This window comes from Molossus molossus, unplaced genomic scaffold (assembly GCF_014108415.1).
Source record: "Molossus molossus isolate mMolMol1 unplaced genomic scaffold, mMolMol1.p scaffold_m16_p_1, whole genome shotgun sequence".
Taxonomy (NCBI): domain Eukaryota; kingdom Metazoa; phylum Chordata; class Mammalia; order Chiroptera; family Molossidae; genus Molossus; species Molossus molossus.
Window position 1 is genome coordinate 229,792,040 of NW_023425344.1, and position 13,257 is coordinate 229,805,296.

General features: G+C 42.3%; 2 protein-coding genes across 5 annotated transcripts in view; one reads left to right on the forward strand and one right to left on the reverse strand.

Annotated features, from left to right (window-relative positions):
• The window catches only part of TMED8 (transmembrane p24 trafficking protein family member 8), a 40,604-nt gene extending 38,599 nt beyond the window's left edge, over positions 1-2,005 (reverse strand). For all 4 annotated transcript variants that reach the window (XR_004958866.1, XR_004958863.1, XR_004958865.1 and 1 more), the window contains exon 1: positions 1,838-2,005. Coding sequence is in view for 1 of the 4 variants with exons in the window: in XM_036255395.1 (XP_036111288.1) it covers positions 1,838-1,955 (118 nt within the window). In the remaining 3 variants the exon portion in view is untranslated. The remainder of the gene's footprint in view (positions 1-1,837) is intronic.
• Positions 2,006-2,286: 281 nt separating this feature from the next.
• On the forward strand, positions 2,287-12,767 carry SAMD15 (sterile alpha motif domain containing 15). The gene is made up of 3 exons (XM_036255381.1): positions 2,287-4,216; positions 5,010-5,108; positions 12,477-12,767. Exons 1-3 carry the CDS (start codon positions 2,312-2,314, stop codon positions 12,711-12,713), a joined length of 2,241 nt encoding a protein of 746 aa, XP_036111274.1. The 5' UTR covers positions 2,287-2,311; the 3' UTR covers positions 12,714-12,767.
• Positions 12,768-13,257: the final 490 nt, after the last annotated feature.

Consider the following 13,257-nt stretch of genomic DNA (forward strand, 5'->3'; position numbering starts at 1 on the left):
AGACCTTTCTATTTTACTTTATTTATTTACTTTTTGTTTAATCCTCACCCTAGGACATGCTTTGAGAAAGGGAGATAGAAGGGGGGAAAAACATCCATCAGCTGCCCTCTACATACACCCAAATGAGGACCGAACCTGCAACCCAGGTATATGTCCTGACCAGGAATCCAACAGGCAACCTTCTGGGGCACAGAGTGACGCTCAACCAACTGAGCCACTCAGGCTAGGCAAAACCTTTCTATTTTAAATGCTTGGGTGTGTTTGCCATAACCACACAAGGATGTAAAGGGGAAGTAAAAGGAAAACAATCCTTATTTTATAAATATTGACATATGCAAGGGACAGATGTTTAGGAGATTTTCTGAGTGTTCATCTGCTTAATCTTTCAGAAATTGTGCTTCAAATTTCTATCACTATAAAGTTAAATACGTGCCATCAATTTTGATTTTACTACAAGACATAGAGTTCATAAAAAGAAAAAAAAGACAAAAACTGTTACACGTTTAAAGGTAAGAGAACATAAGGTCAGGAAAAGCTAGGTGATTCAAAGCTAGGTGATTCAAAGATATGTGTGTGTTTGACTAAAGCAACTTTAGGAGATGGGAGATATTTGGGATAGAAGTCAAACATGGGAGGTCACCATGCTGGGTCACACACAGACAGGAAACACGTCCGACAGTACACAGAGTTTAGATGAGCAAAAACAGACCTTAATTCATAATAATGGACACCACCAGTTTGGTGTGTACCTGGGCTAGGCATCAAGTTCCTCATTCATAGTGACTCATGTAACCTAGCGATCTTATTAAGCAGGTACCCACAATTTACAAAGGAGGAAATTCAGGCACAGCAGTAACATACTCAAGGTCACTAATCAGTACATTGAAAACTCAGACTCCAACCCAGGCACCGTGGTCTCACCTCTATCGCTATCCATTACGGTGTCTATTTTCACTTCAGACCTGGAAAATTAATTTCTACTGGCTACTTAGTGAGACCAGTTCTCTTTCCCTATCCTTTTGTATTTTAAAAGAGAATCCTTTTCGTGGCCACGTGCAGAGTGATCGTAAAGAGGCTTGCCAGGTAAAAGTGTGACAGATGGACCCTTGTGCCTTTGGACTCTGAAGTAATCCACACGAAGGAACTTGCGTGGGTACAAATGGTGGAGACATGTCCCCTGGACAAGAAGAGGAGGGTCCGGGAGACTGAGAGAGGTCGCCAAAGTTCCTATTTCAGCCCCTATTTCCTGGCCATTACGTCCATTCAAAAGACCCCCCGCCAGCCTATTCCACTCCCTTCTCATCTCTCCCACTGAGCAGGGGAGCAGGCGGCGAGGCGGGGGCCTGTGGGCAGGGCGGCTGGAGCCAAGTGGGGTTCCGGACAGAAGGCGAGGCTGCGAACCCGGGAGGGGGCAGAGGCGCGTGGAAAGGCGAGGGCCGGACAGCGGCGGGGGCCGGCTGGGGAGCCAGCGCTGGGGACGCGAAGCCAGTGGGGTTGGGGTCGGCAGGCAGCGAGCGATCGGCGGGCGCTGCAGCTGAAGAGGCGCGGGGCGGAGCAGCCCTGTCACTACCCTCTGCGCTGACCCGAGAAAGGAAGCGGGCAGGAACCAAGCATTTCGAAACAGGGGTAGGAAACAGCCTCGAGAGCGGACCCAGGCCCGGGCGACGGCGGGCCGGGGGTCGCGGCCCGGAAAAGCGGGGCCCCGGCAGGAACGAAGACGGGGCTCCGCGCGCGAAGGGGCTGCCCAGCCGGGGCAGAGCGCGGCCGAGCCCGGAGCCGAGGTGCGGAGCCCCGAGATCGGGCGGCGTCCCCCCGCCGGCGCCCCGACTTTGCGTACCTGAGGCGGCCGCCTGGCTCCCCTCCACTCCGGGGCCGTCCCCGACGCCGCCCGCCGCCCGTCGACCCGCTGCGGGGCCCCAGAAGCCCGGCCCCTCAGCCGCCTGCGGGTCCGACATCTGCAGCCGCGCCGGCAGCGCCTCCGCCGCCCGCCGCGAGTGGCTCCGGAAAGAGCCGAAGGCAGCGTGCCCGCGGCCGCGGCGCGCCGGGAGGAGCCGAGCGGAGCTCGCCGCCGGAAGGGGCAGCGCGCGCACCCCGGAGCGGTGGCGGAGCTCGGGCCAGCGCGGGCTGGCAACGCGGCCGCGGGGAGGACTGCTGCGTGCTTTGACGGCAGGTTTTTAAAGATCGGGATTGCGAGAACAAACAAAACCTGGGGAAGATTCCGGAAGACCCGGCCGGAAACCGTGGTATCCATAGCGACGCTATCGGAAGTTGGGGTTGCTAGGAGGCCTCGGCGCCTCGGCTAACCTGCGTCATGGCTGAGGTCCCAGAAGATTATGAATCTGACCCCGATGAAGGTGAAGACCTGGGGTCTGAAAGACCGCAACTGCCTGGGCCTCTTAAAATAGCTGAAGATGCAGAACCAGACGTCACGCCAGACGCAGACCTGGAGCCACTTGAAGAGATGGACCAAGCGCCACAGCCAGAAACCCAGGAAGACAGCTTCAAAGACCAGGCGCCGGAGAGTGCTAAGAACATACACTCACTCCTAAAACCAACCAGAACGTCTGAGATAGAGATTCCCAAGGAGTCAAAGACAGACCTTTCTAGCGAGACTGAGACAGGAATTCCCCAAGAGGTCATGTCGGAGATATCCAGAGAGGTGATAGGAGAGCTTTTCAAGGATTTGGAGGTCCCTATGGATGAAAAGCAGGAGGAACCAGACCTAGAGCCACTAGAGGAGGCCAAACTAGATGTTACAGAGTTTGCTCAGGAAACAGATCTAGAGCTACCAAAGGAAACCGAGTCAGAGATTCCAAGAGCCACAATCAATGAGGAAAGATTGGAGTCACTAGAGGAGACCAAACTAGGGGTTCCAGAGGAAGTACTTAGAGAGCAAAATGAAGAGTTAAGTCTAGAACCTCCAGAACAGGCCAAACCTGAAGTTCCAAGTGAGAAACCAAGAAAATCTATTGAAGAGACAGATCTACAGCCACTGAAGATGACCACACCAGAGTTTCCAGAGGAGACACAAAGAAAGTCACTTGAGGAGAAAGAAATAGGGCCATCTGAGAAGAATAAACTAGAGTTTCCAAAGGAGAAACCAAGAAAGTCTACTGAAGAGGCAGGTCTAGAGTCTCCAGAAGAGACTAAGCCAGAGGTTCCAGAGAAGACAGAAAGAAAACCAATTGAGAAAGGGACCAAGCCACCTGAACAGACTAAACCAGAGTTTCCAGACCAGAAACCAAATAAGTCTACCAAGGAGACACAAAGAAAGTCAACTGAGGGGGAAATTCCAGACCTAATAGAAGAGATCAAGTCAGAGTTTCCTGGGGAAAAATCAAGAAAACCAATTGAGGAAACAGACCTAGAGTCATCAGAAAAGACCAAACCAGAAATTCAAGAGGTGACACAAAGAAGGTCAACTATGGAGAAAGTTCTAGAACCACCAGAAGATACTGAACCAACCATTCAAAAAGATAAGCAGAGAAAATCAACTAAGGAGACAGGACTAGCACCACAATGGCAGTCCAAACAAGAGGACACACTAGGAGAGTCAACTGAAGAGCAAGATCTAGAGCCTCCAGAACAAACTACACCAGAGTTTCCAAAGAAAGAACCAAAGACACAAATTAGCTCAACTGAGGATGCAGGTCAAGGGCCACTACAGAAGACCAAAGCAGAGGTTCAAGAGAAGACACACACAGAACCAACTGCCGATGAAGATTTAGAGTTACTAGATAAAGGCAAACCATTAGTTAGACAAGAGTCACATGAAGAATTTACTGAGGAAGATAGGCCAGAACCAATCAAATTTAAGCATTTTGTAGACAGTGATGAGCTAGAGGATTCTGAGTCTCAAACAAGAAAACTCTCAGTAAAAGAAACTGAAAGTGTTGTGGATGACACTATGTTAGGCTCTTTCACAGTAAGAAAAGCAGACTCAGTAGATAGGGATTATGAGTTTCCAGGAGAACAGCCAGTACTATATGAGCTTACTGATACCAGTAATGCCTTATACTCAGAGTCTCAGAGGGATTTAAGAGAGTCCTTTAGTGAAAAGAAAGTTGCAGATTTGTCCCTAAAGTTGAAGAAACTGGTACGTGAAGATAAGGAAACCCTGTCACAAAAAAGGATTGAGCTACAATTTGAGTGTCTTCAGTGGAGTCCAGAAAAAGTTGCAGAGTGGATTAGCGAGTTAGGCTTCCCTCAATACAAGGTATATAAAAATAAAAATAACATTTTTTAAAAAACATACTCTCATACATCTACCTCTTATTCCCCTGCTTTATCTGAGCTCTTGTCTCTTCCTTACTAGAAGGATTATAGAAAAGTCCTGGACTATGGTGGAGGTAACTTGCATTGGCCTCACCACTAATGTATATTTGTATTTCGGGACAGGAAAGGAGAGTTACATTTGTATGTTTTTTCTATTAGACTACAAAATTTACATAGGTTTCTATTCATAGAAAACTAAATTTTTTAAATAGATTTCATCCATGGTAGACTTTTTGGCACTTTGTGAAATCATTTTAGCTTCCTAACTTGAACTTGTACTATTAATCTTAAGTGTCCCAAATATGCCATGTATGTCATAGTACTAACAGTACTAATTTAAATAGCCAATTAGCCAAAAATAGTTTTATTTAAAAGAGAATTTTCTTATTTCATTGATGCCAACTATGTTCTTAGGCTACCACAAAATAATACAAAATCTGGAATCTTTTGTAACCCTGTGCTTAATGATGTAATTGAGGCATAAAAGAACTATTGGTTATATAATGCCAAAAAAATTATTTAAGGAGCAGTATGAAATGTTATCAGAAGCTTAGATGGAAAATATGTGGGATTATTAGGATTATTACTTAATTTACAATTTGCTCAGTATAGAACAGGAGACAAACATGATTTATTCCCTCCCTTCCCTACCCTTCTCTCCCTTCCTCCCTCCCTCCTTTCCTTCCTTCCATTTGCCATACATCTTTTAAGCGATGTTCTCATTGCACTGACAGGAATGTTTTACCACAAACTTCATCAGTGGCCGAAAACTGATCCATGTAAACTGCTCAAACCTCCCTCAGATGGGGATAACAGATTTTGAGGACATGAAGGTGAGTTGTGTATCAAGTTTCTACATAAGAACACTGTAACAATGCTACTCTCTATCTTCAAATCAACCTCCTTTTCTTCTGGTTTTCTCTATTCCCCACTTGTTCGGACCTTTATTGCCTTATACTTAGAATATTCCAGTAATCTCCTGCTTCTAGCCTCTGTGAGCCCTTTGGATTCAAGGCCGCTGCTTTTAAACTCTTACCTTCCAACCATTTTATATACCACTCAGAAACCTTCTTTGGGCCCCCTCTGCCTACAAGATAGACTCAACTCCCTTAGTTTAGGATTCAAGGCCCTCCTCAACTTTTCTCCAACCATCATTCTCTCCCTACCACTCTTCTACATGAATCTTCTACTCCAGCCTCACGGGTTTAACTCACCTTCCCACACCTATCTTTTGCATTCCTCCTTCTGCAGCTTTGCTCAGTTCTCCCTTCCCCCATATGACTAACATTAATCTTTTTTTTTTTATTCTCACCTGAGGACATTTTTGCATTTATCTTCAGATAGAGTGGGAGGGAGGGAGAGGAAGAGAGAGAGAGAGAAACATCGATGTGAGAGAGATATCGAGTGGTTGCCATCCACATGACTCCAACCCGGGCCGGGGACAAACTGCAGCCGAAGTACGTGCCCTTAGCGGGAACTGAACCTGGGACTCTCTGGTCTACGGGCCGATGCTCTAACCGCTGAGCCAAACCGGCCAGGGCATTATATGAATCTTAATCGTCCTTAGGACCCAGCTCAATTTTTTTTTTTTAATTTTTTTTTTTTATCCTCACCCGAGGACATTTTTCCATTTTTTGTTCAGATAGAGTGGGAGGAAGAGAGAGAGAGAGAGAAACATCGATGTGAAGGGACACATCGAGTGGCTGCCACCCGCACGACCAATCAGGGCCGGGGACAAACTGCAACCGAGGTACGTGCCCTTAGCGGGAACTGAACCCGGGTCTCTCTGTACCGCAGGCTGACGCTCTAACCGCTGAGCCAAACCGGCCAGGGCCCAGCTCAATTTTTATGTCCCCAAGAAGTCTTTCCTGACATCTCCAGGTCACAGTAACCTCTCCTCCCAAGCTCGCATTCATTTTGTTTTTATTAAGTAACACCATAATGTGTTTTGCCTCCTTGGCTACCTAACTTGGAAACAAGTTACATTTACCTCTATAGACCTCAATTTCCTAAGATCTCTCCAGCACCAATAGTCCATAACAGCACCCTCCATTTATAGTGCTTGATAGTTAACAAAGCTTCACATACATAATCTCATTTATAACCTTTCCTTTAATACCCCCCTCCCCAACATATCAGTGGTTTCATTCCATACACTATTGCCCATAAATGGTTCTGCCTAAATGAGCAATTTTGTAACCTGAACGAACCTCCATGTACATAATGCAGAAAAGGACCACTTATGCAAATTGGTATTTCCAACCATGTCCTCACATAGCTACCAAGTACTACCAGGTACATCTTTTTGTTTTGTTTGTTTTTTATCCTCACCCCCGGATATTTTTCTATTTATCTTCAGATAGAGTGGGAAGGAGGGAGAAAGAGAAAAACAGCGATGTGAGAGACCCACATCAACTGGTTGCCTCCTGCACGACCCCAACCAGGGCCAGAGACAAATGGCAACCAAGGTCTGTGCCCTTGGCCGGAATCAAACCTGTGACTCATTAGTCTGTGGGCCGATACTCTAACTGCTGAGCCAAACCGACCAGGGCACATCTTAATTTTTTATGTTCAACTGTATTTATAAGCTCTAATTTCTACTTATGTTTATAGTGTACTAAATTTTCTATACAAAAAGAAGGAACAGCCCTGGCCGGTTTGGCTCAGCGGTTAGAGCATCGGCCTGCGGTCCTGAGAGACCCGGGTTCGGTTCCCGCTAAGGGCGCGTACCTCGGTTGCAGTTTGTCCCCGGCCCTGGTCAGTTGTGCGGGTGGCAGCCACTCGATGTGTTCCTTTCATGTCGATGTTTCTCTCTCTCTCTCTTCCTCTCTCTCCCTCCCACTCTACCTGAACAAAAAATGGAAAAATGTCCTCTGGTGAGGATAAAAAAAAAAAAGAAGGAACAGAATTCGCAAAATAGTAACTTGTAATCCAACTTCCTGAAACATTTAAGTGCCATTCGTTTTATATTTTTATCATGGAAAAAACATTTTTAAGAGTCTTCTGATTCATTTTGCCTCCTTGACATTCTGATTCCAGTACAATAAAAATTCCAGTTATGCTTTTTTCTGGTCTTATGAGAAACAAGAGATCTTTAAAAGCTTTGGAAATCCTTAAGAGTAAATGATGAATCCAGTGGTCTATTCTTATATCCCAGGAAGTTTGAATAAGCTAACTTCAGAATACATATTATGAAAGTCACCAGACAAATGTGGCCATGCCTGAGGTCACTGGAGTAACATAAAGATCAAGACATTCAAAGAATGTTAGATAATCTTTGCTTGACACTTAAGTCCACATGAAAAAAGCTAATTATACACTAGGACATAGGTAACTTTTTAGAAATCGTACCTGAACTTACTTAGGCCATAGTTACCTTCCATATAGATATACTAAGCATATTTAATCCCACTGTTGTAAATATAGCACCTAGTACACAGTTTATCACATCAATGCCTAAGCAATGAAGTTATCTTTTTAATGTTTTCTCTCCCACTCATGGGCTTTCGGAGAGGGGGAGGAGTTGGGGGAGAGCAGGTTGCTTGAGAGTACAGAATTCTGGACATGCTGTTAAGAAACTGAACCACATTTAAACTGTGTACCCCATTTATAAGACTTGAAGTTAATTTATGGCCAGTTGCTATTCTCTTCAACTTCCTTTTACTTCCTTAATTTTGCAATTACTCATGCTGCACCTGCAGAAATAACTCACCTTCCCTTTGCCCTTCCTGCAATATACTGAAATGACAGAAGTAAATGTATAGATGAGACTGGTGAGGAGTACAGGAGGAAAGAAACACTAATTCTTCTTTTCGGCCGGTCAGAGGAGCTCTAGAAACCAGTATCCTGTCTTTCCCATTTGTAGTGATGCATTACCTTGGTAAAAGGGGTAAGAAAGCCAATCTTATTCTAGGGACAAGATAAACAAGATAGCATTATCTTTCTCTCTTAGAATATAAATCTCGAAATATTTTTGACTATTTTCTCCATCAAGTGAACAAAAGAACTCTGTGATAAATATTTGTAAGCCATAGATGAATTGCTTATTCCTTTTGTATATGCATGACTTTATGTTATAAACTATAGCTATATAAGCTTTATAATATCTCAGCAGTTTTACTACCCTTGCCTTGTTGCAAACTATTTAAATAGCACACGTTTATAACAACATGTCATAAATTATCACTAGACAAGAATAGTTTTTAACTTTTAATTTTCAAATAATTTTTTGTTTTACCAGAGTTGCCAAGATAATAGAGAGTTCCTGTATACTCTTCACCAAGTTTTCCCTAATGTTAACATCTTATGTAACCGTGGTCCATTTGGCAAAATTAACAGTACAGCACAATTAAACAAACTGTAGATTTTATTCAGATTTCTGCAGTTTTTCCACTGATGTCCTTTTTTGTTGTTGTTCCATGATCCAAGCAGGGATACCACCTTGCATTTAGCTGTCATTTCTTGGTCTCCTCCAATATGTGATAGTTTCTTGATATTTCTTTGTCTTACATGATCTTGACACTCTGAAGAGCAGTGGTCAGGTATTTTAGTTTGTCTCATGTTTCCCATGAGGTTATGCTTTTGGGGGGAGACTGTCACCGAGGTAATGAGCCCTTCTCATAAGATCAGACAGTACATGGCATCAACACAACTTCTTATTAGAGATGTTTATCTTGATCGCTTGATTCAGGTGGTATCTGCTAGGTTTCTACAGTGTAAGGTTACTGTTTTTCCCTTTCATATTCTGTTCATTAGAAGTGAGTTACTAAATCCAGCCTATACTCAAAGAGAAGAGAATTAAGCTCCACCTCCCAGAGAGAGGAATAGCTAAGAGTTTATGGACATACAATAAAACTACCACTGTAATAGATACATTGGAGGAGATATTTGAGGCTATGGAGAGATCCTGTTTCTCCTTCAAGTTTTGCCCACTAATTTCAGCATTCATCAATGGATCTTGTCTGCAGCAGTTATTACTATGTTGTTCTAATGATGATTTTCTATTTCTCTCATTCTTTCCATGTTTAATTGGAACTCTTCTTAAGGAACTCTTCTATAGTCCTGGCCAGGTAGCTTAGTTGGTTAGAGCATTGTCTTGATATGCCAAGGTTATGGATTTGATTCCCAATCAGGGCACATACAAGAAGCAACCAATGGATGCATAAATAAGTGGAACAACAAATCAATGTTTCTCTCTCACTCTCTCCCTTCCTCTCTCTCTAAAATCAATAAATCAAATTTTAAATTAAAAAAGGAACTCTTCTATGCTTAATTGTCCCTTCTCCCCCATTTGGGAGCTCTTTCACATTGGCTCCAGGTTCCTTTTGACATGCTCCCCTTTTTATTTTGGGGGGTACTTTTTGGCATTATGACTTCATACTGACTCTAGTCCATTACCACAGGGTTCATTCTAGCCTTCCCATCCTTCTTATTCCCTACTCCCCTTTGCTTTTTTATAACGTCTTTCTCTAACAGTGGCTCTCCTTCTCTATAAATACATATCCCTATGAGAAACATTTACCAAATAGAGTACAGTGTTTGCGTACAGTTTTGTTTGTCTTTAGCCTTTCACTACTTAGACAAAGCAATGTCAACTCCTTTCTTCCCTGTCTCCTTTAGTAACATAATGCCTTACTTTGTAATACAGTTAGATTCACTTATCTACAGCCTATATCCAGTCACGGGTTACCACAACATCCTAGCTTTTTAAAAACTTGCATAAAGTCACTCTTTGTAGTGTAAAGTTCTATGGGTTTTGACAAATGTATGTAGCCAAAACAATTATATCACCCTACTATTTCCCATGTCCCCTCTGTAGTCAACCCATCCCTCCTCCTCAGTCTCTGGCAACCACTAATCTGCTTTGTGTCCCTTAGTGTTGACTTTTCTAGAATGTCACATAAATGGAATTATGTAGCCTTTGACTCTGGCTTCTTTCCTTTAGCAAAATGCATTTAAGATTAATTCACATTGTTATATGAATCATTTTAAGAAAACTATACATCTGTTTTAATAGTAGTGGTATAGATGATTCATATTTGAACCATAAAAATTATGTCTTTAGGTTTAATTAAAGTAAATCAGAGGTTCCAATTAAGCAAGTGTGCACTACTACTATAAGGTAACTAAGCAGTGTGTAAAAATTAATAATGATGATGTAAAACCATCAATAGTGTACAAATAAAAGCAAAAATAGCAGCCTTTGAAAATCATGGTCAACACAAGATACATGATGATATAGTAATAATTAGAATCTTCTTAAAAACTGTAGGTGAGCCCTGGCCTGTTTGGTTCAGCAGTTAGAGCGTTGGCCTGCGGTCCAGAGAAACCCGGGTTCGGTTCCTGCTAAGGGCATGTACCTCAGTTGCAGTTTGTCCCCGGCCCTGGTTGGTCGTGCAGGTGGCAGCCACTCAATGTATCCCTTTCACGTAGATGTTTCTCTCTCTCTCTCTCTCTCTCTCTCTCTCTCTCTCTCTCCCTCCCACTCTATCTGAACAAAAAATGTCCTCAGGTGAGGATAAAAAAAAAAAACCTGTAGGTGATACAAATACCTACTTGAGACCATGTGAGGTAGGTGCTCTGCAGTGATGCCAAGCACTGAGCATGGGCCACCATCCTAAAATATGGAATTAAGAATCCTTAGAAAACTCTAATATTAATCTTCCTGAATACCTAGTTTTAACAATCTTTACTAACTCAAGTAAGTTACTAGTAAGTTGCTGTAAATCTTAGGCAAAAATAAAGTTTATTGCTGATTATTTGTCAGAATTAAAGAAAGAACTCACAGTTTTAGGTAAATTGATAGCCTATCAGAGGACCCTCATGGTCCATCAGTGAGCCTCAAACATATCTTAAGAATTACTGAATTAAAGGAGGGATGGTTGGATTATATTTCTTGATTCCACATGTAATTAATTGCTTTATAACACTTTTACGTTCTACACTAGGATATTAAACATTACGGACTCTCTTGGCCTACAATAGGCACATAACTCTTTTGGTTAATAGTGAATGACTACAAGGCCCCTCCTGGGGGCACCATCTGTAAAGCTCAGTGAATTTGTGAAATAACCTCTTCTAGTAAGCGACATTCAAAAGGAGAGTCAGGGTGAGGTGTTGACCAAGCACGGTGCTCAGTGTAGCAACATCAATTATAAATGAGAATTCTTAAGAGCCACCTGTCTAATTTGAATCGCAACTCTTAGAAACCTCTTGCTACAGACCTTAATTAGTAGTCCCACTTGAAATGCAGGACAACTATGTAGACTCTCTCTTACCCACAAACCATCTAGAGAGTCTAAACAAAAACCAATTCAAATACAATTTGAGAAGAAAGGCATCTTTCCTACCTCAAATATGTGGCAAATGGGCAGTTTTGTATCAGGTGTAGAATTGTCGGTAGCATGAATTTTACAGTCTTATAACTGTGGCCAGTAGTTCTAAATTAAAAATAAAAAAATTCATTTCACATAGTCCTTTGGCTGTGTTCTTGCAGCCACTTCATGGACAACAGTCTTAACCAGAGGCAGAATTTGAATTCAAATAGCAATGTTAACAACAGACCTATGATTAAAACTAAAATTTGAAAATGCAATGACAGTTTAATCTAGGATATCAAGTGGCATGGTGCTCAATGAATACGAATTGTCTTAGAAACATTGAAGATTGTGGCAAAAGATGCTTTAAAAGACTATACAAGTATAGGTACTAATAAAGTAGCTGGAAGTTGAATGTCTGCTTTTTAGTGTTTAAGATTTATTTTTAGTCAAACAAATTGAATAACTATTTGCATAATTTTTTTTAGTTTCAGATTAACTGAGCTCCTTATAGACAAGTTATTTATTAACCTTCCCAGAGAGTCATGGCTTCTAATCTGAAAATATTATTTGCTCATATGGTTGGTCAACTTGCTCAGCCAAAAGAAAGAACTGAACCCATCCGTGGCCATCTGATGCAAGGACCTACAAACATCTTTAAATAGGACTTTTAAAAAGATAAATCACGTTAATGTTTCTCTTAAGAACTTTGTCTTGATAAGGCCAGGCTAGTAAGCCTTTCAAAGTGTTATTTCATTATTTTATTTTCCCATAGAAACAACTTAAGGGGTTAGCATTCAAGAGGCCTAGGAAAGTAAGTAAAACTGCTTTGATTTAGTTGTATTTTCAGGTTAGTCCTATTAAAAAATTATCCTTGTATTTCAGGTAATTTCTCGGCACACGCGGGAGCTACTGGGAATTGAAGAACCATTATTTAAGCGAAGCATCAGTCTTCCCTATAGGGACAATGTTGGCTTATTTTTAGAGCAAAAAGGTCACACTGGGGTAAAATCTGATTCCTTGACCTTATCTGAATTTGTGCAAACAGCAGGATTACAAGATTATGAACCACAAATAACTGCCTCTGACGAGAATGAGGCATTAGATTACACTGAGCCATAGGGAAAAGCCATTTCACTTAGTTTGAAAGATCAAACTAAATTACTTAGGGGAAGAAGTGTGGTCTTTTTGGGTTTTCTTTTTCTCCTCTTCATTAAGGATCAGAGTCAGAAATCCTGGCACCATTACTAGTTCTATCACCAACTCACAGCACATCCCCTGTATTTGTGTTGCAATGTAGCCTCTTGTTAAAACAAAGATAGTGCCCTGGCCAGGTAGCACAGTTGGTTAGAGCATCATCCTAATACGCCAAGGTCGTGGGTTTGATCCCGTCAGGGCACAAAAAAGAATCAACCAATGAATGCATAAATAAGTGGAACAACAAATCAATGCTTCTCTCCCTCCCTCCCGCTTCCTCTCTCTCTAAAAAAAAAAAAAAGAAACAAACAAACAATTTTATTATTGAATCAGCATTAAACCAGACTGTGATGCACACCCCAGGGAAGCGACTAAAGAAACCACAAAGACAAGGAAATGGCACCCTTTCGTATAGCTAGGTAGACACAGTCCATTATATACATGTTAACTGTCTGTATCCAAAGGGAAA